This window comes from Megalobrama amblycephala, linkage group LG3 (assembly GCF_018812025.1).
Source record: "Megalobrama amblycephala isolate DHTTF-2021 linkage group LG3, ASM1881202v1, whole genome shotgun sequence".
NCBI lineage: Eukaryota > Metazoa > Chordata > Actinopteri > Cypriniformes > Xenocyprididae > Megalobrama > Megalobrama amblycephala.
Genome location: NC_063046.1, coordinates 9,247,033 through 9,269,749, shown reverse-complemented (window position 1 = coordinate 9,269,749; position 22,717 = coordinate 9,247,033). Strand labels below are relative to the sequence as shown.

The following is a 22,717-nucleotide window of genomic DNA, read 5'->3' as shown; positions in this document are numbered from 1 at the left end:
CTTAATATGTAGTTATTTTTTTCATCTGTCTGAACAAAAAGGCTCTTTGCTAATTGTTGTCTGACTGCCGTTTATTGCTCAGGGGCAGGAGGCAGTAGGGGGAGGTGACAGCACGAGTGAGGTGTCTGTCTCCTGCTCCTCCACAGACGACACAGCCAGCGTCGGGCATCCCAGCTCCTCGGCCGAGAGTTCTGAGGAGGTGCGGCAAGGAGGGGAGGCAGAAGAGGAGGCCAAAGACAGGTTAACTGAGGTGCCGCTCTCCGCCTCTCTCTTCCGGTCCAAAGTGCGATCGCCCTCTCCGTTCCGCAGACACAGCTGGGGTCCTGGGAAGAACCAGGCAGGGGAAGAAGAAATGAACCAGCGCAGGTACGTGAGATGATGTTGAGTACACTGAAGTGAAGCTTGTTCTTAGGATCACTAATATTTATGTGGAAAAAGTGCTTTAAAAATATATATTAAACCTCATGGTAGTATTTGTTGTACTGGCTTCAAATTATAATAATAAATAAAATAATTATTGATACAAAAATATTTTGCATTAAAATAATGTGAATTATAAAGTAAAATGTGCTTAATTGTCATGATATTGCAGTGCAAGAAATCTTATAAAATGAAATCTTATGAAATCAAATTATGAAACCCCATGAAATATTTTTTCTCAAAAAAATTGCTGACATTTCAAGACAAATAAGTCTCTTCTGCTCACCAAGGCTGCATTTATTTGATCAAAAATACAGTAAAAACAGCAATATTGTGAAATATTATTACTATTTTAACTGTTTTCTATTTTAATATATTCTAAAATGTAATTTATTCCTGTGATCAAAACTGAATTTTTATCAGCATTACTCCAGTCTTCAGTGTCAAGTGATCCTTCAAAAATTCTTCTAATACGCTGCTCAAGAAACATTATATAACATTATACATGTCTTTACTGTCACTTTTGATCAGTTTAATGTATCCTTGCTGAATAAAAGTATTAATTAATTTTTAAGTGGAACTGCAATATGGTAACGGAATATAAAGAACATTTATATCTCACCACAGACACCAATTTGCCCAAAATGTATTTGGGTTTTTAGGTTTTGAATCGCTGAATACGATTCCACTCACACTGAATGCTAATGCATTAACACCTTAAACACAACATCGCTCACACTTCTTGATCATGTGACACCCTCAAGCCTTTGCATGCTCCTTCAGTCATTCTCACTTCCCTCTTCCCTTTGTTACTGATTTGCATTCACTCTTTTCCATACTTTACTAGTTCCATAGGACAAAATATTATCCTTCAAATATCTTATTATACAGATATTTGAAGTCAGTCATAGTAAAAATCTCTCATATTTACGTCATCTCATACCTCATCTTTCCATTTCCAGTTCTGTACGAGGTACAGGAGGGGAAAGACCTGTATTTTACAGAAGAAGGTATCTTGTTTTCTTTTATATCCTTTAAGTATTTTGAGATCTGAAATCCTTATAGAGCGCAACAGTGTTTTCCATTTTTAGTATGCATAAAACAAATATGTTTTTGCCAAGTTTTTTTATTTGGAGAAAATGAATATCATGTTTACTTCTGGAACCCGACTGTTGCGCTCTAATATCTTCTCTTAGAAAAACAGGTTCAGTGGGGTTCTATATAGAACTCGGGGTTCTTGACTAAACTTTAACCCTCTGGTGTTGCTTGGTCATTTTAGACTGAAAAAAAAAAAAATTGCTGTTACATAGGAATGGCACGAAACTCAGGGACTGTTATGGCAGTCGCTATGTGACCACAAAAAAACAAAAAACAACAAAAAAACAACAACAAAAACATTTGGACTTTATTTGAAAAAGCTAAATAGTCACACTTTTGTTGTTCGCGGCCATTGGAAATGAATGGGAAATATGAAAAATATGAAAAAAGAAAGCAAATTTTGGTGGGTACAATCTACAAATAAGCCATAAAGCTGACAATAGCACACAGCAGTGAAGGGGTGACACTATAAAATATCAAAAGTGCAAAATAGACAAATAGACTTACTTCCCCAAATCATAGACATTTTTATGTTATATGTAAGTTTGACTGTAGTAAAATTTATGCAAAAACTGACATTTCAAATCAACATTTCAAACTAAAAATATCTAAACCGTGACAAAAAGTAGTCTTTGATTATACATATATATATATATATATATATATATATATATATATATATATATATATATATATATATATATATATATATATATATATATATATATATATATATATATATATATACTAAATCCACATATATATATATATATAAACACAAATCCACAACCTAAAAAGTAAGTTATTATGTCTAAAAACTACTACAGAATTGACACACCACTTTATATACTGTAGTGGTTACACCATGGCTTTACAGATGTTTTTCTTTTTTACTCTCACCAGATGGCACTAATTACCCTTCAAAAATTGGATTTTAAAGGCATAGGGCCCTATTTTAACAATCTAAGAGCAAGTGCACTTAGGGCATGTCCGAATCCACTTTTGCTAGTTTTAGGATGGGAAAAATGGTCTAAAAGGGTTGTCCCTATTCTCTTAATGAGTAATGGGTGTGTTTTGGGCATAACGTGCAATAAACCAATTTAGAGTCTCATCTCCCATTCCCTTTAAAAGCTAGCTGCGCTCACGCCATGCCAGATTCACTGTTTACATGACGGAATTTGCAAGCTCGAGATTAAAGCGCGTGAGCAGACCATCTACGGGACAAGCCGGATTCCCCCAAAGCTTTTTTTTATCTTTCTGCACACAATAATAATAATCTTTTTCATTGTAAACATTATATTTTTAATATTTGGCATGTTGCGTGTCTCTGTGTGAATAATAAGCAGAGTGTATGCATGCTGTGTACCCACATATAGCAGCATTTTACTAACGCAATCTTTTAAAAATAAATAAATAAATAAATATTCAGGTGCATTGTTGCCGCATTGCTATTTTGAGGCAACTGAAATAAACTGCCATTGGCCAACAGAAATCTGATCTAAAGTCAATGGCGCAGTCTATTTTAGTTGCCTCAAAATAGAAATGTGCCAACAATGCACCTGAACACACCTCGTTTCCAGACCAGCACGCCTATGGGCGAACATATGGGTGCAAATGCATTTGCTATTTAAATAATGTGGGTGCTGAACGTGAAAATGATAACTGCGTCGGGCTGAAACTAACAAAAAACACTTGCATCGCGCCTGATGCCGCGTTGTACAGGGTGTATGATAGGGCCCTATGTCTCTATTTTAACATGAAATACAACTTTAATTAATTAATTAAATAAATAAATAAATATATATATATATATATTATATTACAAAATATTAATTGGTAACATAAAATTGTCTCAAAATACAAAATAAAAATAAAAAATATTGAACAAAAATGTATTATATTGATTTTACTGAAAATAAAAAAGTTAAATTTTCAGGTGTGCCATCACTTTTGACTCCCAAATGAACAATACCAGAGGGCTAAAGAAAACTTGATGCTAAAAAAGTCTTAAATTATTGCATAATATATTCATGATTTATGGGTTATTTCAATTTGTTTTAGTGATAAAGTATGTTTACATGCTGCTTAATTCATATAATTGAATCAAAATAAAAAGTGGATTAAAGCAAAATTAATTAATTCAAACTAAATCCATAAACTGAAACCCCTTCTTTATATAGAACCTTTTCTTCTAAGAGTGGAGCACAATAATCAACCCTAACAAACTGTTTACTGATTAAGTGCTCGTTTTTCTACCCTACTACCCCCTCTAACTGGTTTGTGCCCACTGGCGCCCCCTATATTTTGCCCAGTCTGAGCTGGTGCCCCAGTGAGCCCTGTCGAGAGCTGGAAGAAATTAGAGAGCTCATCAGGTACAGAGTGTGTGTGACCGCGTTGTGTGCAAGCTTCCTGTAAGTCCAACCGAAGAGCCATCCCCTTTGACTAGCACAAAGAGCTTTTGCATCATCATTTGCATTACCTGTTTGTCTGAGAGTGAGGCGTTTGTTTATGCCTTATTTTGTGCTACAGCTTGGATAAATGATGGCTTTTAAAAGTTAGAAGTGTTGCTGCTGAGATACTTACGGGGAGCTGCATTTTGCTCTGTAGTTTTTGTTGTGGCTTTTTTTTTGTTGGTTGCATGATGACTAATATTGTTGTTCTCGTATCTGGCCCGAATGTCAGGTAAGAGGAAGTTTGTTACAAACATGTTTCATGCTGTTGCACCAAAATGTAAAATATTATTTCATACGACATGACTACAGTAGGTTACACCAATTAAATAAGTGTCATGTTGTCATTTAGAAATAATCTACATATTCACTTTTTTATGTTAAAATTGATTTGAGGTTTAATACAATTGTGATCTCTATATATAAATTCAGATATAGTCTGGAAACATTCTAGTCACCTTTAAAACAAGACCCTCATTTATTTCAGATATATACAACAGTGTAGGTTTATTCTTTATTTCTGTAAGGCTAGTACACTTTTATTTATCTTGAGGTTTGAATGTCAAATGCGCACTTCTCATTTAGCCTCAGGTTGTGCTTTTCGTTGCTGCTTTGAGCTTTACGTCTGTGGTGTCGCTTCTTTGATAAGACCTGGTGTCTCAGACTATCAGCAGCCATTCTGTTTTCATATACTAGACTGTAAAAACAGCTTTGCATAGTCCCAAAACCATTTTAATACTGCACTTTTAGTTCTTTTTTATTGTCTAAAGTTCTTTTTTTTTTAGTATTATTTAGTTTTAGTACTCAAGTAGTTGCATTGAAATATATCATAATGTAATTCCAATTTTTATATTATTGTATAATTAGTCTTTTTTTTGTTTAAATGTGGATACTTCTGTGTTGGGTTTAGTGTAATATGAACATCCACTTTGCATATTTTGCATCTGGTAGGTCAGTAGAACACCACACACGGGGACACCTTTTTGGGTGGAAAGGAAACCATGTAGATAGACGCCATAATTTATTTAGTTATTTTTTCCTCTTTTTTTCTTGGCATAACTGAGCTGTTTGCGATGTGTTCTTTTGCAGTTATAGTCTGGAGGGTCTGGCAGCAGGGATCGAGGATGGCAAACGTTGGATACCGCAGTCCGGAGGTCCATCCACGGATCAGCGCGGAGTGCAGAGGCAGGAAAGTGAAGAGAGGGGATCACTGATGTCTCTCACCGAAGAAGGTCCTGAGTCTGATTTGGGAGACTGCAGCAGTCCGGGTGGTCAGGTGAGATGAGAGTGATCTTCCCCAAATCATGACATTTTGGTTAAAATAGAGTAACCTTTTAAAAAGGTTACTCGAAGCCAACATGAATCGGCCTGAGCAGCTGTTGTGCTTCCATAATGTGCTGTTTTACCTTGAAGAGCTTTAGAGAAGTTTATATTAGTCATAATGATCAACAACACAGACAAAACTGTGAACTTCACAGCTTTACTTTCATGTGTCACTTCAAATAAAGCAGCCACCCACTTCTTTCTTTCTTTCTTTCTTTCTTTCTTTCTTTCTTTCTTTGCCCATTTTGTCAAGTATCCTCATAAGAGCAGTCTTAAATGAGTTACAGAAAATAATATCTTAAATGAACTTAAAGAGTTGTGAGAAATTGAGATGCATGTCAGATCCGCGTCACAGCAGGTCTTAAAGTGACAGCAGCCTAATAAACCAGTTGCTGTAATGTCTGTCATTAATGTTAATCAAAGAACAAAGGTAACAGTAGCTTTAATAAGGATCAATCTGTATTTAATTTATCATTTATGCAGTGAAGACTGCAGTAATGTGTTTGATAACTTTATTCAATTTCTGTATATTTCCTCTACCTGTTAGACAGGTAGGAAGACCACAAGTAAATATGACATTTATTATAGTGGGTTTATGTGAAGATTGTTTTAAGTACACTTAAATTAATATATATTTTTAAAGCCTAATAAATGTTGAAATTGATAGCTTTCAGTTATACTGTTGAATGTCTATCATTAATGTTTAAAGAAATTAATTTCATAGAGACATCAGTAGCTGTATTAGTGTCAGTGATAGTGGCCTTCATTCACAAAAAGATGCCATATTTAAAATATACTGTATTTAGGTTGTAACTGTGAAATATGAAAATATTAGGTTACACTTTATTTTACAGTGCCGTAGTTACATTTTAATTTCTCAAATAAGTACTACTGAGTACAATTAATTAACTACATGTACTTACTATAGAGTTATAGTTAGGGTTTGGTTTAGGGTTAGTTACTTGTAATTATGCATAATTTACTGTTATTACTATAGTAAGTACATGTAGTAACATGTAACTACGGCACTGTAAAATAGTGTTACTAAATTTTAAAAACTCCAATGAGTGTTTAATCCAGTAATCACGATTAATCGCGGTTAATTGTATGAAAAATTTGTGATTAATTAGTTTTAAAAAATGTAATCGATTGACAGCACTATTATTTATATATTCTTTTTTTTTTTCTCTAACATATTTACTGGAAAAAACTTGCTATTTTTTATAAGCAACTGATTGTGCTTACATAATATTGTTTTACCTGAAAAAACTTTCGGTAGATAAAGATGTTTAAGACTGTGCAACAATGTTCCCTTTTTTTTTTTCTCTCCGGGCAAAGATGTCTCTGTTAGATGTAAATTTGGCCACCTGAGCAAAAATATTTTTTATACCAGATGGTTTGGGACAACCATTGTTGTTTATGTTTATTTGTATGGTCGATTATTGACTACAGACAGCATTTATTCATGAAAATTAAATGTCTATTTATTTCTCATGAATTCCCCTTGTGAGATAAATTATTTATTAGGCTTATATAATATAATATTTCTATGAAACCTGTAAACTGAATTCACCAGCCGGGGATATAAGAAGTGCGCATCTTAGAGGCAACATTGCTGTGCAATATCTTTCTGTGAACTTAAATTTAACACCAAGCATCTAAATTTGTGATTGCAGAAATCGAGGAAGCATCATCAATTCAGACACAGCGGTCCATCTGTGACTCTCCCCCTCATGAAATCAGTCTCTATGCTCTCCATCAGCCAACGGGACATAGATGGTAAGTAAAGCTGCTTGATTTCCCTCTCTTCTCACAGTTTAGGTTGATTTTATGCTAGAAACATCTTTTGCTTTCAGAATACCAGATATTTCTAATTAATTCCTTGTTTTCAGAGGTTGTGCAGGTTCAGGTTGTACTAGTATAGCGTAATTTGTTTTCTTCGTCTGGTTTGTGTTAGTTGTCCTCCACTCATTTCTCACACCCTCTAAATCATTTGCTTTAATAAGTACTCGCTCTGACTTTTCCATCCCCAATGCGACCGCCCAGCGATAGGACGAACTCGGCGAAAGAGGCGGATCTCTTTTACCTTCAACCTCTCACCGATCCTCCCCAAATCTAAAACTGTGTTTAATGTCACCTCTTCATCTAGTGATGAGGAGGACATCATAAGTAAGTTGCAGTAGGAGCTGGATAATGGCATCTTCAGCATAGTAATCTTTAGTGTCGTGTCACTAGATGATGTCCTGTGATTCACAGTAGATGTAGAGATGATCCCAAATATGCTAGCCACCTTTGAAACCTGACCCTAATATACAGTAGATCAATCCATATTCTGGATCTTTACTGTAGAGCCCTGAATTATTGCAATTTCTTTTCTGACGATATAAAATGAGGGAACATCGTGTATATGTACTTTGTAACAATAGCTGTTCTATCTAGATCAGTGGTTCCCAAACTGGGGTACGTGAGGTGACAGAAGGGGGTAACCGAATAAAATGCTGAGTCTTGCTGTTCATTTAATTCTACCCTACCTTAAAATAACATTAAAACTGAGCATGTATTTGTAACTGGCAAAATGCTGTAAATACATAAATTCCATAAATTACCTCATCTTTTGTGGTGAAAACTGACACACAAGCAGCGAGCATATGACATATTGCATGCAGAGTGTTGCTACCTTAGAAAATTGTGCTACATTACTGCCATTCTCAACACCTTTGTAAGTGGGGTTTTAGCACTTACTCACATGAAGAACAATATACACAGTGGACTGAGATCGATTTAAGACTCAAACTTTCTTCGATACAAAAACATACCCTGTGTGAGATCTTGTATTTAATGTTGATAGAGAGCAAGAATGCAATTGTTCCCAAATATTCACATAATTTCAAATGTAACATTGATTATTATACAACAGGTCAACAAACAAAATTAAACAACACTGTCAGTATTTACAGATCTATTTTGCAACAAAATAATAATTCCAACGAAAACCACAGGCGATGGTACAGCTGGCGGTTTTAGTTTATTATGTAAAAGTATCACTTCATTTTTACCATCATTGCATATTTCTCTATTGAACATTATTTAAAACATTATTTATTTTATAAAGTTTTTCATAAAGGTAAAAAATGCACTGGAAAATCAATTTAGGGGGCAGGTATGACTGCAGTGTAAGTGGAAGGGAGGGGGTAAACCCCTCAGGGGGTACGGCACTCTAAAATGTTTGGGAACTAATGATCTAGATCATGTATTTTCATGGGGGCAAAAAAAATCACACTTTTTCGAAAGCAAATGCAAAAATATCTATATATATTGAATAGCATCACAATTTGGAAAAATATTGATTAATATATTTAGGTATACCCAGCCTAATTGTACTTATGTCCTTTTTGGAATTTGACAGCTGCTTGTCACTAGTTTTCATTTTTAGGTGAATTAACCCAGTATACCAAAATGTATACATTTTTCCAAAATGTAGTTTGGAGGAGGTTACTTAGAAACCCTATATCTTCTAAGTTATGTACTATGGAGCCCCTAAAGGGACCTTTGCAAAAAATAAACAAAAACATACAGACTTTTTCATGTGTACGAGAAACTATTGCGTGCGCACGGGAATTGTTTTGCCTGCTCACACGTTATAATTTCTATGGTCGTATGATTTCCGTGATGCAGAAAACGCGGACGGAAATGCGGAATCCAGTCATAAAAATGGAATTTACTGTATAACGCAGAATGTCACGGAATTTGTCAAATTTTGAAACTCAAAGGTCTTCACTGCAACCTGTCAAAATAAAAGTTTGGTTTAACTTGAAGGAATAGTGACAAAAATGTATTACTGCTGTACAGTAGAATTGAGCTACCTCAATGTAATAATAATGCTAACACTAATAATGATAAATTATTATTGAATCTTTATTTTTAAGGAATTTTTAAGGAATAATCAACAAATTGTTGTGCAGCACTTGAAAAAAAAGTTTAATTTCATATGATTAAAAGATAAATTCATTTAATGTTTTATGCCTTTATTTGATTGCCAGAAAAAAAAAAAAAACATTTCATGAAATAATTTTGTTTTTTTTAAAAATGTATGCATTTTGTTGTTTTTATGAATTCAATTAGACATGCTTTTTGATTATTAAAATTTAATTTAACCATAAAAAAAGGAATCCAGACAACTTAAAACAGAAAACTGTAATATTTGTTAAACTTTTAATAAACTGTTGTTAAATTGTACATTTATGATTATGTATAAGTGTCATGATTTAAATTAATTAGACATGCTTTTTGATTACTAAAATTAATTTTAACCATTAATATGGAGTAAAAAAAAGGAATTTGGAAAAAAATAAAATGTAATTTGGGAAAAAATAAAACTGATTTCATAGGGCTCTAAATTTCTGATTTATGTGTATACTATAACCTATTCCTTTGTGCATCACTGCCATTTTACTATGAAGAAAAGAGAGTATGGATGCACGTGAATTAATAATGCTGTATTTTCTCTAAATTTGGCTTTTGTTTTTGCAGGATCTCTCTAATATGTCTTATTTATTCTTTTGTCTTTTTTGTTTTTAATAAAGGGGCTTTTGATCTTGTGAAATATGAAATTATAGTACATTTTACTTTAACTGTTCCAATAATTTTTTTTATGGGATAATATAAATACTGCCCTAATGAAATCCAAATTTTATCATTTTTTGCTGTACACAGCCGTATTGAGACATCAGCCCATTTAAGCAGACATAAGGCTGTGATATTAGAGGTACAGTGCCCTAAAGAATGCCAAATTTAGAGCAAATAGATCTATATTAATTCATGCGCATCCATACTCTTGTTTTCTTCACAGTAAAATGGCATTGACGCACAAAGGAAATGTTATAGACCGTATACATAAAACGGAAATTGTAACGCGTGAGCATGCAAGAAGTTTCTTTGACATTTAATGGAGAATACAGGGAAATTTCCCACAGTAATAACTAAATATGATTTAATGATAAGCATATACTGTAATATGACTTTGAAATTTCTAGTCTTGCACATAGCATGTTCATGGCATAATGAGTCATTTTAATCTAGTCGAAATCCTAGACAAATCACGCACTCTGTTTGCAGACAGACAATTTTGCATGTGTATGTAAATCAGGCTCTGCCGATGGAGGTTGTTTGTTGTTGTTATTGATGCCAATTCGACTCCATCGTTGTACTTGTAGGCATGACGTCATACACCAGTAACTCCGGTTCCATGGGATACAGGTAAGACGCCCATGAATATTTTTAGCTCAATTCATTTGGACATTTCTGGAAACACTCTTATAATTCATGTCTTTATATCTAGCATCACAGAGGAGGAACCCGGACCTTTAAGAGGAGATTTTGAAAAAAATACCACTAAAGTTGGCCGGACTTTCAGCTACCTGAAGAACAAAATGTACAAGAAAGCGAGAGTAAGTCAACGTTTGCAGTCAAGTCATTTTTATCAAGTAATTTCCTCTCCTCCAAGAATGTATTTGTAGATGAGATCATCGGATTCATTTATACTGATGACTGCGAATTATCAATGTGTCAGTCAAATGCAAGACAGGAATTTTCCCTTGTACTGAAATGAATGGAGAAGTAGATTGTGTGAGGGGTTGGAAAAGCACTAGAGGAAATACAACGATAAGAAGAGGCACTATAATGTTTCATTCTTTACAGTTAGCTCAGCATTTAAAGGACCAGTACTTTATTTCCAAACTGCAGAGACCTAGAGATGGAAACTCAAGTGTCACACTTAAAGGGATAGTTCACCTAAAAATGAAAAGTATCCCATGATTTACTCACCCTCAAGCCATTCTAGGTGTATATGACTATCTTCTTTCTGCCAAACACAACTGTAGATATATTAAAAAATATCCTGGCTCTTCCAATCTTTATAATGGGAGTGAATGGGGCTCACGATTTTGAAGCCCAAAAAAGTGCATCTATCCATCATAAGAGTAATGTAGGAGGTTAATAAAGGCCTTCTGAAACGAAGCAATGGGTTTTCGTAAGAAAAATCCTGGCTTCCAGCAATGGCCATATGCAAAGTGAACTCTGAACATATCTGCAAAGACCTAATGTACACATGGAAAAACTTGATAGGAAACCTGTAAATAAATAGTTTTAGCATGTTAGCAAGCAAATACTGACATTTCTTTTTAGATGCCACTTGGTTTGTTGTTACTTTTTTTAATGCAATATACAGTGGTGGTCAGAATTATTGACACCCTTGGTAAATATGATCAAAGATGACTGTAAAAATAAATCTGCATTGTTTATCTTTTTGATCTTTAATTCATAAAAATAGCAAAAATCTAACCTTTCATTGAAGGAAAAGAATTGAAAGTGGGGGGAAACACTCATTATGAAATAAATGTTTTTCTCCAAAACATGTTGGCCATAATTGTTGGCACCCTTAGAATTTGTTATGAGTAAAATATCTCTGAAGTATATTGCCATTCATATTTACATTTTTTTTTAGCACACCAGGGTGATCATGAACATGATATTGTCCAGTCATGACTTCCTGTTCTACAGGAGAATAAACATGAGGAAACACAAAGGCCAAATTCCCTTAATCATTCATCACAATGAGTAAAACCAAAGAATATAGTTCTGATGTGCAGCAAAAGATTGTTGAGCTTCACAAAATAGAAAGTGGCTGTAAGAAAATACCTAAAACATTGAAAATCCCCATTTTCACCATCTGGGCAATAATTAAGAAGTTCCAATCAACTAAAGATGTTACAAATCTGCCTGGAAGAGGATGTGTGTCTAAATCGTCCTAATGCGCGGTGAGGAGGAGAGTTTGAGTGGCCAAAGACTCTCCAAGGATCACAGCTGGAGAATTGCAGAGATTAGTTGAGTCTTGAGTCTCAGAAAGCCTAAAAAAAATGATCAAACAGCACCTACATCCCCACAAGTTGTTCGGGAGGTTTTCAAGAAAAATCCTCTGCTCTCATCCAGAAACAATCTCCAGCATATTCAGTTGTCAGACAAGACTGGAACTTCAAACTGGACCGGCTTCTATGGTCAGATGAAACTAAAATAGAGTTATTTTGCAGCAAACCCACCAGATGGGTTTGGTGCACACATGGATAAAAAGTGCCCCATGTCCACGGTTAAATATACTGCTGGATCTATAATGTTGTGTGCCTGTTTTTCTGCTGGAGGTCCTGGACATCTTGTTCAGATACATGGTATCATGGATTCTATCAAATACCAACAGATAAAAATCAAAACCTGACCGCTTCTTCTAGAAATCCAATAATGGTCCGTGGTTGGATCTTCCATTAGGACAATGATCCAAAACAAACATCAAATTCAACACAAAAATGGGTCACTGAGCACAAAATGAAGCTTCTGACATGGCCGTCCCAGTCTCCTAAAGAAAATGAGTGAAGTGAACTGAAGAGAAGAAGCACCAACATGGAGCTGGAATCTGAAGGATCTGGAGAGATTCTGCATGAAGGAATGGTCTCTGATCTCTTGTCAGGTGTTCTCCAAACTCATCAGGCATTATAGGTGAAGACTCAGAGCTGTTATCTTGGCAAAAGGAAGTTGCAAAAAGTTTTGAATAAAAGGGTGCCAATAATTGTGGCCAACGTGTTTTGGAGAAAGACATTTATTTCATAATGTGATTTTTTTTTTTTTTTTTTTTTTTTTTTTTTTTTTCACTTTCAATTCTTTTTCTTCAATGAAAGGTTATATTTTTGCTAATTTTATGAATTAAAGATCAAAAGGATAAACAATGCAGATTTATTTTTACAGTCATCTTTGATCATATTTACCAAGGGTGCCAATAATTCTGACCACCGCTGTATTTTTTTTGTGTCTTAAATAATCTTTAGTGTTTCAGTCATACATTATTTCTGAAGTAGCCTTGTATTAATGCTCCAAACTTCCTGAAAGTCACTCAAGATTTTATGGATTTTATAGTTTCACATGTATGTTCTCATGTTTCACACTGTAAAAACTAAACATTAAAATGAATCCAGCTACCACACACTGGGAACTTTGGAGTTAAATTAAAGTTTAAATGCTAAATTTATAGTCTGAAAGGCTTGCAGCTCTACTGATTTGCTTTAAAAGTTTTCATAAGGGCGTTTTTACACCAAAATGTTCAGATTTCATCAGCACTTCGTGGTTCTGAGACCAGCAACGACAGTGTAGTAAAAAGAGGAAGTAAGAGTCACAGCACCTCCCATCTCGAGTTTGATCACTTCCTCCTGAATCTGAGGTGATGCTGAACGTTTTGACTCGGTTGAGAGTCTTGCAAAGGCTCTGCCTTATACAGTAATGCTATATAGAAAGTTTTGCGAGGTGCAGGGCCGCTATCAGAGGAAGAGCTTGAAGGGAGAAGAGGTAGGCCAAATCTCAGTCACTGCCTCGCTTGAGGAAAGGGATGATTTGCCCCTGGGGTCTGTTCACTTTTTGTTGTGGCTTATTTTGTGCTTCTTTTTCTCTTCTCACTTCTTGATGTTCACAGTTTCTGAAATGGTTAACTCCTTAGTTGCTTAACATTGGATTCCAGTGACTTTTTTGCAGTACAGTATTTGATTTATGGTGCTTCAACTATACATAGTTGAATATTTCATGTTTAGAATAAACCTGATAATTATTGTTACTTTAGCTTTAGCAAAAACGCTTGCTGTTTCTAAACAGTTGCTTAACTTGAGGCCTATTATTACAAGTAGGAAGCTGAACTTTGTTACAGGAGAACTTGACAACAATTGAGAGGATGTTTGTTCACAACTGTCTGAATCACAGCGAAAATGTCCTCAGTTTGAAATGATGTTTTTCATTTTTTTTTTACAATAGTGCTGCCCACTAAGATCCTCTTTTAAATAGCATACTCATTAGCTCTGGATCCAGTGGCGCTCATCCATAAAAATTTTGTCCCAAGTCCTGTAATTCCCGCACCTTGCTTTTTTCATGTAAGGAGTTTGAGGATAGTGCAGTAAATAACTTTGCAGAAATGCCATTAAAGAAAATGATGAGCACTTTAACTTAATGGGTTTAAACTGAAGTAGCTGTGATGGGTCATTACAGTGCTCTGCAGGTGTTAACAGCTGTCACCTATTGTAATATTTCTCTTTCCTTTTCTGGCACAGGAAAAAGACAAGGAAAAAAATCGTGAGAAAGACAGAGAGGCAAAAGAGAGAGACAAGAAATCAGTGAATGGACACCTGTTCAGCACGTCGAGTTTGCTGCATCCGGCTTTGTGCCAGCAATGCAACAAAACCCTCAACACTAAAGATGCTGTCAACTGCACAAGTAAGAATCAGTTCATCATATTAGGTTTCAGTTACTTAACATCCATACTGGATTTCACATGAAAAGACACAGAACCTCTAGTATGTGCAGGAAAAATATATAATAGAAATTATTTTTGTTTCTGTAAGTCCCCTTTTGCTATTTTAATAGTTCCTAATATTGTCTTGGCGGTCTCCTACAATAGGTTTACATGTATCCAAGGTCAAAAAACGCTGTTCATAATTGGTCAGATGGCCCAGTCTGTTGTGATTTGTTGACTGCTTACAGAGTGTGTTGGAAACCAAACTCCCATTACGATATGTGAATTTCAGCTCCAGATCTCTCTCAGCACTTGATACACAGAGATACGAACAGTAATAAGGGTGTCAGTTTACCGTATCATTTCCTCATTCCTCATCGTGTATTCGCAACACTGAAAACAGCATCTTCTTGACATGTCAAAAATACGAACCAAACTCTTCCAGAAAGAGTAGACGTTGTTTGTAGGCAGCCAATGAAGACCATAGGCTGGCATTATGCAAATGTGTTACGTTGTTACATGGGTAGCTATATAACAGGAGGTAAGACTGGAATTGCTGATGACTTGTTTCGGCAGTTCAGAATCTGATTTTTCTTTTAGGAGACAATAACTATTTGTCATGCACTTCGATCTTTAAAACGTTTTAGGCCTTTTACATTCTCAAACAACTATATTACACACTGCATGAAAGGTAGTATTTGAAAAAGCATAACAGTGCTTTAAGTATGGCGATAGAAAAGAAAAACACTTAAAATTGAAGGGTGATTTAAAAATGTCTGAAATATTGTGTCATTTATTTCAAAAGACTCTTTGTGCAAAAATAGGAAGGAGTTCTGGTAACATCATTCACTTCCTCATGGAGCTGCTGGAGAGAAAATCTTATTCATTCAGGGAGAAGTTTTTTGTTATGTTGTTTTATCTCTCTCTCTCTAGTCTATTTTTCTGTCCATCTTTCCATAGCCTCATTGCCCAGCCCATTGGGAGTAATAGAAATATATAATATAAATCTATGTAGAAACAATAAAAAAAAAAAAAGTAATGAGAAACAAAAATGTTCTATGTATTTAGAGTCAGCTCTTTACGAAACATCAGTATTTCTGGTGCTTGTTTGGCATGTTCTTGGGGCTTCATTTGTGTACTTGGTGGAGTTTCCTGACTGGAAGGAATTCCTAACCCTAAGCCCAACTGTCTTTACCACTTTGACCATGAGCCAGAATAGCAAAAACAATGGCTTCCGTTACAAGTACATGATTAAATCCTTATGTTTGGTCATAGAGGTGCAATTTTCTGCTGTTTATGCTTTGGTAACAAACTGATATAGAATGATGTACGCTAACAGCATCTACAATATAGCATCTTTGTCAAAGAATTGAAGTATGAAAACTTAAAGGTGCAGTAAGCAATTTCTGAGAAACACTGTTGATATTTGAAATCAACCCAAACAAACACACCCCTCCCTTCATTGCTCCGCCCCCAAAATGTTTGAACATTTCTCTTTATCGTAGCGAAGCAAAATAATGTTTAGTGAAAAATAAAGTGAAGATGATGAACGAACAACAAGGAAGAACAAAATTACGTAAGAGTATATACAAGCAAGAGTTCGATGTTGGTCTCCAGCAGCACACCAGCTCGTGGACATGCCCCCTACTGCTGACTGGCTCACTCTCTCCTCCCCCATCATGAGTGGACACGCCCCCTACTGCTGATTGGCTCACTCTCTTCTCCCCCATCATGAGTGGACACGCCCCCTACTGCTGATTGGCTCACTCTCTTCTCCCCCATCATGAGTGGACACGCCCCCTACTGCTGATTGGTTCACTCTCTTCTCCCCCATCATGAGTGGACACGCCCCCTACTGCTGATTGGCTCACTCTCTCCTCCCCCATCATGAGTGGACACGCCCCCTACTGCTGATTGGCTCACTCTCTCCTCCCCCATCATGAGTGGACACGCCCCCTACTGCTGATTGGCTCACTCTCTCCTCCCCCATCATGAGTGGGCACGCCCCTACTGCTGATTGGCTCACTCTCTCCTCCCCCATCATGAGTGGACATGCCCCCTACTGCTGATTGGCTCACTCTCTTCGCCACAATCATGACTGGACACGCCCCCTACTGCTGATTGGCTTTCTCTCTTCTCCCCCATCATGAGTGGGAACGCCCCCTACTGCTGATTGGCTTTCTCTCTTCTCCCCCATCATGAGTGGGAACGCCCCCTACTGCTCACTGGCTCACTCTCCCCTCCCCCATCATGAGTGGACACGCCCCCTACTGCTGATTGGCTCACTCTCTTCTCCCCCATCATGAGTGGACACGCCCCCTACTGCTGATTGGTTCACTCTCTTCTCCCCCATCATGAGTGGACACACCCCCTACTGCTGATTGGCTCACTCTCTCCTCCCCCATCATGAGTGGACACGCCCCCTACTGCTGATTGGCTCACTCTCTCCTCCCCCATCATGAGTGGACACGCCCCCTACTGCTGATTGGCTCACTCTCTCCTCCCCCATCATGAGTGTACATGCCCCCTACTGCTGATTGGCTCACTCTCTCCTTCCTCATCATGACTGGACATGCCCCCTACTGCTGATTGGCTCACTCTCTCCGCCACAATCATGACTGGACACGCCCCCTACTGCTGATTGGCTTTCTCTCTTCTCCCCCATCATGAGTGGACACACCCCCTACTGCTGATTGGCTTTCTCTCTTCTCCCCCATCATGAGTGGACACACCCCCTACTGCTGATTGGCTTTCTCTCTTCTCCCTCATCATGAGTGGGAACGCCCCCTACTGCTGATTGGCTTTCTCTCTTCTCCCCCATCATGAGTGGGAACGCCCCCTACTGCTGATTGGCTTTCTCTCTTCTCCCCCATCATGAGTGGGAACGCCCCCTACTGCTGATTGGCTCACTCTCTCTTCTCCCCCATCATGAGTGGACACACCCCCTACTGCTGATTGGCTCACTCTCTCTTCTCCCCCATCATGAGTGGACACACCCCCTACTGCTGATTGGCTTTCTCTCTCTCCTCCCCCATCATGAGTAGACACACCCCCTACTGCTAATTGGCTTTCTCTCTTCTCCCCCATCATGAGTAGACACACCCCCTACTGCTAATTGTCTCTCTCTCCTCCCCCATCATGAGTGGACACGCCCCCTAACAGCTGATTTGTCTATAGATAATCATGTGCATTTGATCTGATATAACTGGAGCACAAGGTTATGAGATGTATTATGTGAATACTTGGTTAAAGAGAAGTGTCTTTAGTCTAGATTTAGACTAGACTAAAGCCACTAGAGATAGTGTCTCAGCTCTGAACATCATCAGGAAGGCTATTCCAGAGTTTAGGAGCCAAATGCGAAAACGCTCTTCCTTCTTTAGTGAACTTACAACCAAAAGTCCAGAGTTTTGTGACCTTAAAGACTGTGATGGATTTTAGGGCGATAGAAGATCAGTTAATACACAGAAGCTAAACCATTTGTGCATCAAGTGTCATGAGTAAGCTGTTAAGTAGGCCAGCACTCTGTCTAGAGTGAACGTGAGCATGTCTCTTATAATAGCGTATAGCATCGAAGCATGACTTGTTTAATCTTTGAAGCTCTAAATGCAGTACATTTTGGCTTACACTTCTGTACCCAAAGCTGAATTTCTTATCTTATGTAACACATCAGCCATGGTCTAACACTGTTAAACAACCTCTGGCTCCGCTTGCTACAGTAGCCACGCCCCAATGTATTTTAGAGAATGTAGAATGTATCTTAACAAAAAATCTTACATACTTCACCTTTAAACTTAAAAAAAACAAACTTTTAAATTAGACACATTACCTTGGCAACTAACTGAAAAAAATAAGTTAAAGTAATAAAATACTAAAACTTAATGGAAATACAAATAAATATTTAAAATGATAAAAGCATATAAACTAATATATAATACTGTACACTTACAGCATTCACAATCGAGCATGTTTATCAAAAAAAGTGAATCGTAAATGAGTACTTTGCGTAAAATGTTTTTTCTTTTTTTTTTTCAGATTGCAGTGTGAGAGTTCACAAGAGCTGTAGAGAAAACCTCCCCATTTGTCCCAAAAGCAGAATGAAGGTTTGAGTTGTGCCATATTGCCATATTCTTTCAGTCACACCTCAAGAAAAGTGTCTGCATTGTGGTGTTAAAAAGAAATCTGTTCCTTCTTTTCTGTTACATAAACAACAGTTTGCAATACCAGAGTCCACCACTATGCCTGTCGTCACTCTACGAACAAAATGTGAGTTAGTTTGTGGTTTGTTGTTTATATGTCTCTTTTCATTCTCTTATTTTGTATGTCAACTGATCTAAATGGTGTACGTATGTGTGATTTTGTGCATAGCGTCCACAGTGCGGGATCGTCCCTGGTCTGCTATCTTTTCTCCAGAAGAACATTCTGTGATTATTCCTTCCAGACGACCCACCAGTATTATGCCCTTCCACAGCAGCAACCTCTCGAAAAGCATGTCCATCAACAATATTGCAATGTTAGTGCCTAAACACACAGACACCAACAAGTATTATCTGAAAATATAGTTCCTGAGTATGTTCAGAATGGAATGCAACTATACTGCCTACTGCATACTACACCGTATCAGTGTTGTTACTGATAACTAAAACAATAAAAAAAAAATAATAATAATTGAAATAAAGCTGAAATAAATCAAAAAATTTAGATTGAACACTTAACAAGTTTAAGATAAAGTATGACAATTACTAAAACTAAACTGAAATAAAAAATAAATTAAAGCTAAATAGAAATATTAAAAAAGTACTTAGTTATAAAAGCACAACTAAAAATAAAAATATAATATCTAATTCAAAATATTAATAAAGACCATACTAAAAGATCACAGCACATTATTTACTGTACACTGACTACTATTTAAAAAAGATGCATGTAAAATGAGAAATTATAAGTAGCATTCTACATTAACTCATTATGTTGCATGTTTACAATCAATAAGAGGTGTCCAATTAACATCTTAGCACTACATTCATAAATTGCATTTTAAAATCCAAATTTGAGGTGAAGCATCCTAACATTTGGCAGTTCAATCAAATAATGAGTCTCAAAATAGACATAAAGATCGTGGTTGATGTTCCTTTGAACATTTTAATCCTAATAAAAAGGTCAAGTCTAGCTTGTTGCATTGTGGGATACAGTATCTAGAACAGTGTCCTTAACATTCTTCACATTTGGGCAAATATAACAGGTATAAATATAATAAGGTGTATATAAACACATTTTGTATACTCTGCACAGCATGCATACAACATTCTTAGTAGGAATAGTATGAAGTGCTTGGTTGATTACTTACAAATTCTGGTACTGATAACAAATTACATGATGAACAAAGTAACTTACAGTTTATGTAATATGTAATTTAATAAGGCTACTTTTTGATTACTTTTGACCTAATTCATTTATAACATTGATTTGCATAATATTTATATAAAAATACAAATAGAAAAAACTGGAGTTAGAAATATGACAAAACTGTTTGAATTTGAATTGTGTACATTTAAATTATAGACATGTAATTTAATAGAACTGAGTATTAAGTGCCATTTTATATAGATTTGAATTATTTGAATTTTTGAAACTCGAATCCTGGTCATTTGATATTTAACAAAATTGGTAAATTTCTATGGCATTATTTTGTACATATATATTTTCAAACAGCGTATTTTTTTCTGAATCCTTAGACTGCAAATATCTACTTCTTAAACACACTTTCGAGTTTTCAAGAAGAACAAATTCGAAACACCAAATTCAGTATTCTAAAGTTACAAATGCAGGAATTCAGATTGTACTGAAAGTAGGTCAGAGGTCCAACTTACGGGTTCCACAGGGAAGAGTAGAGGTTCTCGGAAAAGTGGAATGACGCATTTTGGCCAATTGGACAATTAAATCGCGCCTGCTATGTTACACATATCTGAATGAAGAATTCAGAACAAAAATTCACAACAAAAAATACACTGTTTGAAAATACATATGTAGAAAATTATGCCATAAAAATATAAAATTTTGTTAAATATCAAATGTCCAGGATTCGAGTTTAAAAAATTCAAAACTATATAAAATGGCACTTAATATTAAATTCTGTTAAATGACACTTGTCTATAATTCAAATTTACACAATTCAAATAGTTTTGTCATATTTCTTGCTCCATATGTTCCATTCTTTGTCATCAACTACATGAATTACATTACGTTACATTGGGGTTTCCCAAACTGGGGTTTGTATGTTGATGAAAAGCATAAATTAGGAATAATTTGTTGCCACTATGTGAATAATATGTAATCATGTAATTAATAAAAAAAGTAACTGCATTACTCTCTAGCACTGATATTATGGTATTACTCCATTCTCAACATACAACTTAACTGTTAACTCTTTAGCTAACGAATCCTGACCCTCTGTCATAATCACACAACCTCATCACTTCCTGCAGGTTTGACGATATGCCTCTGAGAGGTATGCGGTATCTGTCGCAATCAACAGACTCCCTCCACAAACCCAATAAGGTCACAGCATCCACTGAGTCTCTAGATGAAGGTGAGCAGACATATTTCTTCCTGTATTACACCAGATGCAATGTCCTGCCCTTTTAAAAGCTTCAAAGTGAGTCCAACTGAAAATCTTTCAGGGAAGAATGGCGATGTCCAGCATGTTCCCTCTTCAGCATGAAAAGCATTAGTCCTTATCCTCTTAAAAACAAGTAATTAATTGTCAGAGCTGTGGCTTCATGATTTTTGTGAGACCTAGTTTTGAAACTGGCCTGTGTTTAGTTCCTTTTCCTTCCCATATGTATGAATAAACATTTTGTTGGTTGCTATAGGAACTGAGATGATTGACAGCCGGCTGATGGGGGAGTTTGAAGCAGATGTTAAAGAACTGGAGGCTGACTCCTGGAGCATTACTGTAGATAAAAAATGTCTGAAGCAACTCAAGAAGGACATCATTAAGAGGCAAGACGTCATCTATGGTAAGACTATGGTAGAGTTGAATACATTTTTAATTTCTTTATGGTCAAAAGCATTTGCTGTTCTGAGATTTTATTTACAAACACTGGTTAAATGATTGCAAAATGTGTCTGTATCTGCTAAATAGGGTTATTATTGTTAACTAAAACCATAAAAAAAACCAACAAAAAAAAACCATTTTTGTTCATTGAAATGAACAAATATATATAAATATATTAAATATAAAAAACCCTTGTTTGCTAGCTGCCAAAACATTTCTCATTTTCATTTAGTTTAACTTGATGCACTATACTAATACTAAAAATGAAATAGAAATTAATAAAAAAATATAGACATATTAAAAAAATATATTACTTTTAACTTTTTCCCCGCCATTGACAGAATTTTCCGTGTTTTCACTGACATATGGTAGGGGGCGCAATTACACAACTTCTGAAATATTTCAGAATCTCTGGATCAAAACACAGGCAAAACAGGAGCAGAAACAAGCAATAAAAACATTGCTTATGCACGTTGTAGTCTTTTGTTCAAAATGTTGCTTTTTTATGAAACTTGCCCACATTCAAGTGTTAATAAAAAAATGCATGAATGCATGAAGCTAGAATAAAACTTTTTTTTTTTTTCCTGTTCTTTCGTTTGATATATTGCATGTTCAAATATTCATACAGCAAAATATTCTAGGGGCCATGAAATTTTTATGAAAATGATCATAAATGCTGGCACCTTTTTAAATTGATGCGGGCAGGGTAGGAGTTAAAGATGACAAAACACAACAAAATGACTAAAATGAAAACTTAAAATACAAAAATATTTTAAAAAACTCCAATAGTATCTCAGCGATACTAAAATAACATCAAAAACACATGCAAAAAAAAGTCATTTATTATCAGTGTTGACCTGCACTTGAAGCAGTTACTCTTCATTCCTTTGGTTAACAGTTGGTAAAAAGTAACAAATAACTGACTTAAATTCATTTAGATGTTAATTTACAATTAAAGAGAATAGTTTAGAAGTAATTGGCAACTTTAACATGACAATCTCTTGCTGTTCAAAGAGTCTGCATCTCTATTCACTGGCCCAAAAGCAGTAAGAATGC

General features: G+C 35.8%; 1 protein-coding gene across 7 annotated transcripts in view; it reads left to right on the top strand.

Annotated features, from left to right (window-relative positions):
* Window positions 1-22,717, top strand: part of LOC125264444 (A-kinase anchor protein 13-like) — a 110,969-nt gene that overhangs the window by 66,955 nt on the left and 21,297 nt on the right. For 4 of the 7 annotated variants that reach the window (XM_048183736.1, XM_048183734.1, XM_048183732.1 and 1 more), the window contains exons 11-23: window positions 83-366; window positions 1,383-1,430; window positions 3,831-3,890; window positions 5,058-5,244; window positions 6,968-7,070; window positions 10,505-10,547; window positions 10,630-10,738; window positions 14,426-14,588; window positions 18,640-18,707; window positions 18,813-18,870; window positions 18,973-19,117; window positions 21,090-21,193; window positions 21,477-21,623. In XM_048183736.1, coding sequence (XP_048039693.1) covers window positions 83-366; window positions 1,383-1,430; window positions 3,831-3,890; window positions 5,058-5,244; window positions 6,968-7,070; window positions 10,505-10,547; window positions 10,630-10,738; window positions 14,426-14,588; window positions 18,640-18,707; window positions 18,813-18,870; window positions 18,973-19,117; window positions 21,090-21,193; window positions 21,477-21,623 — 1,519 coding nt within the window. The remainder of the gene's footprint in view (window positions 1-82; window positions 367-1,382; window positions 1,431-3,830; window positions 3,891-5,057; window positions 5,245-6,967; window positions 7,071-10,504; window positions 10,548-10,629; window positions 10,739-14,425; window positions 14,589-18,639; window positions 18,708-18,812; window positions 18,871-18,972; window positions 19,118-21,089; window positions 21,194-21,476; window positions 21,624-22,717) is intronic. The other 3 variants (XM_048183733.1, XM_048183737.1, XM_048183738.1) reach the window with 3 other exon arrangements.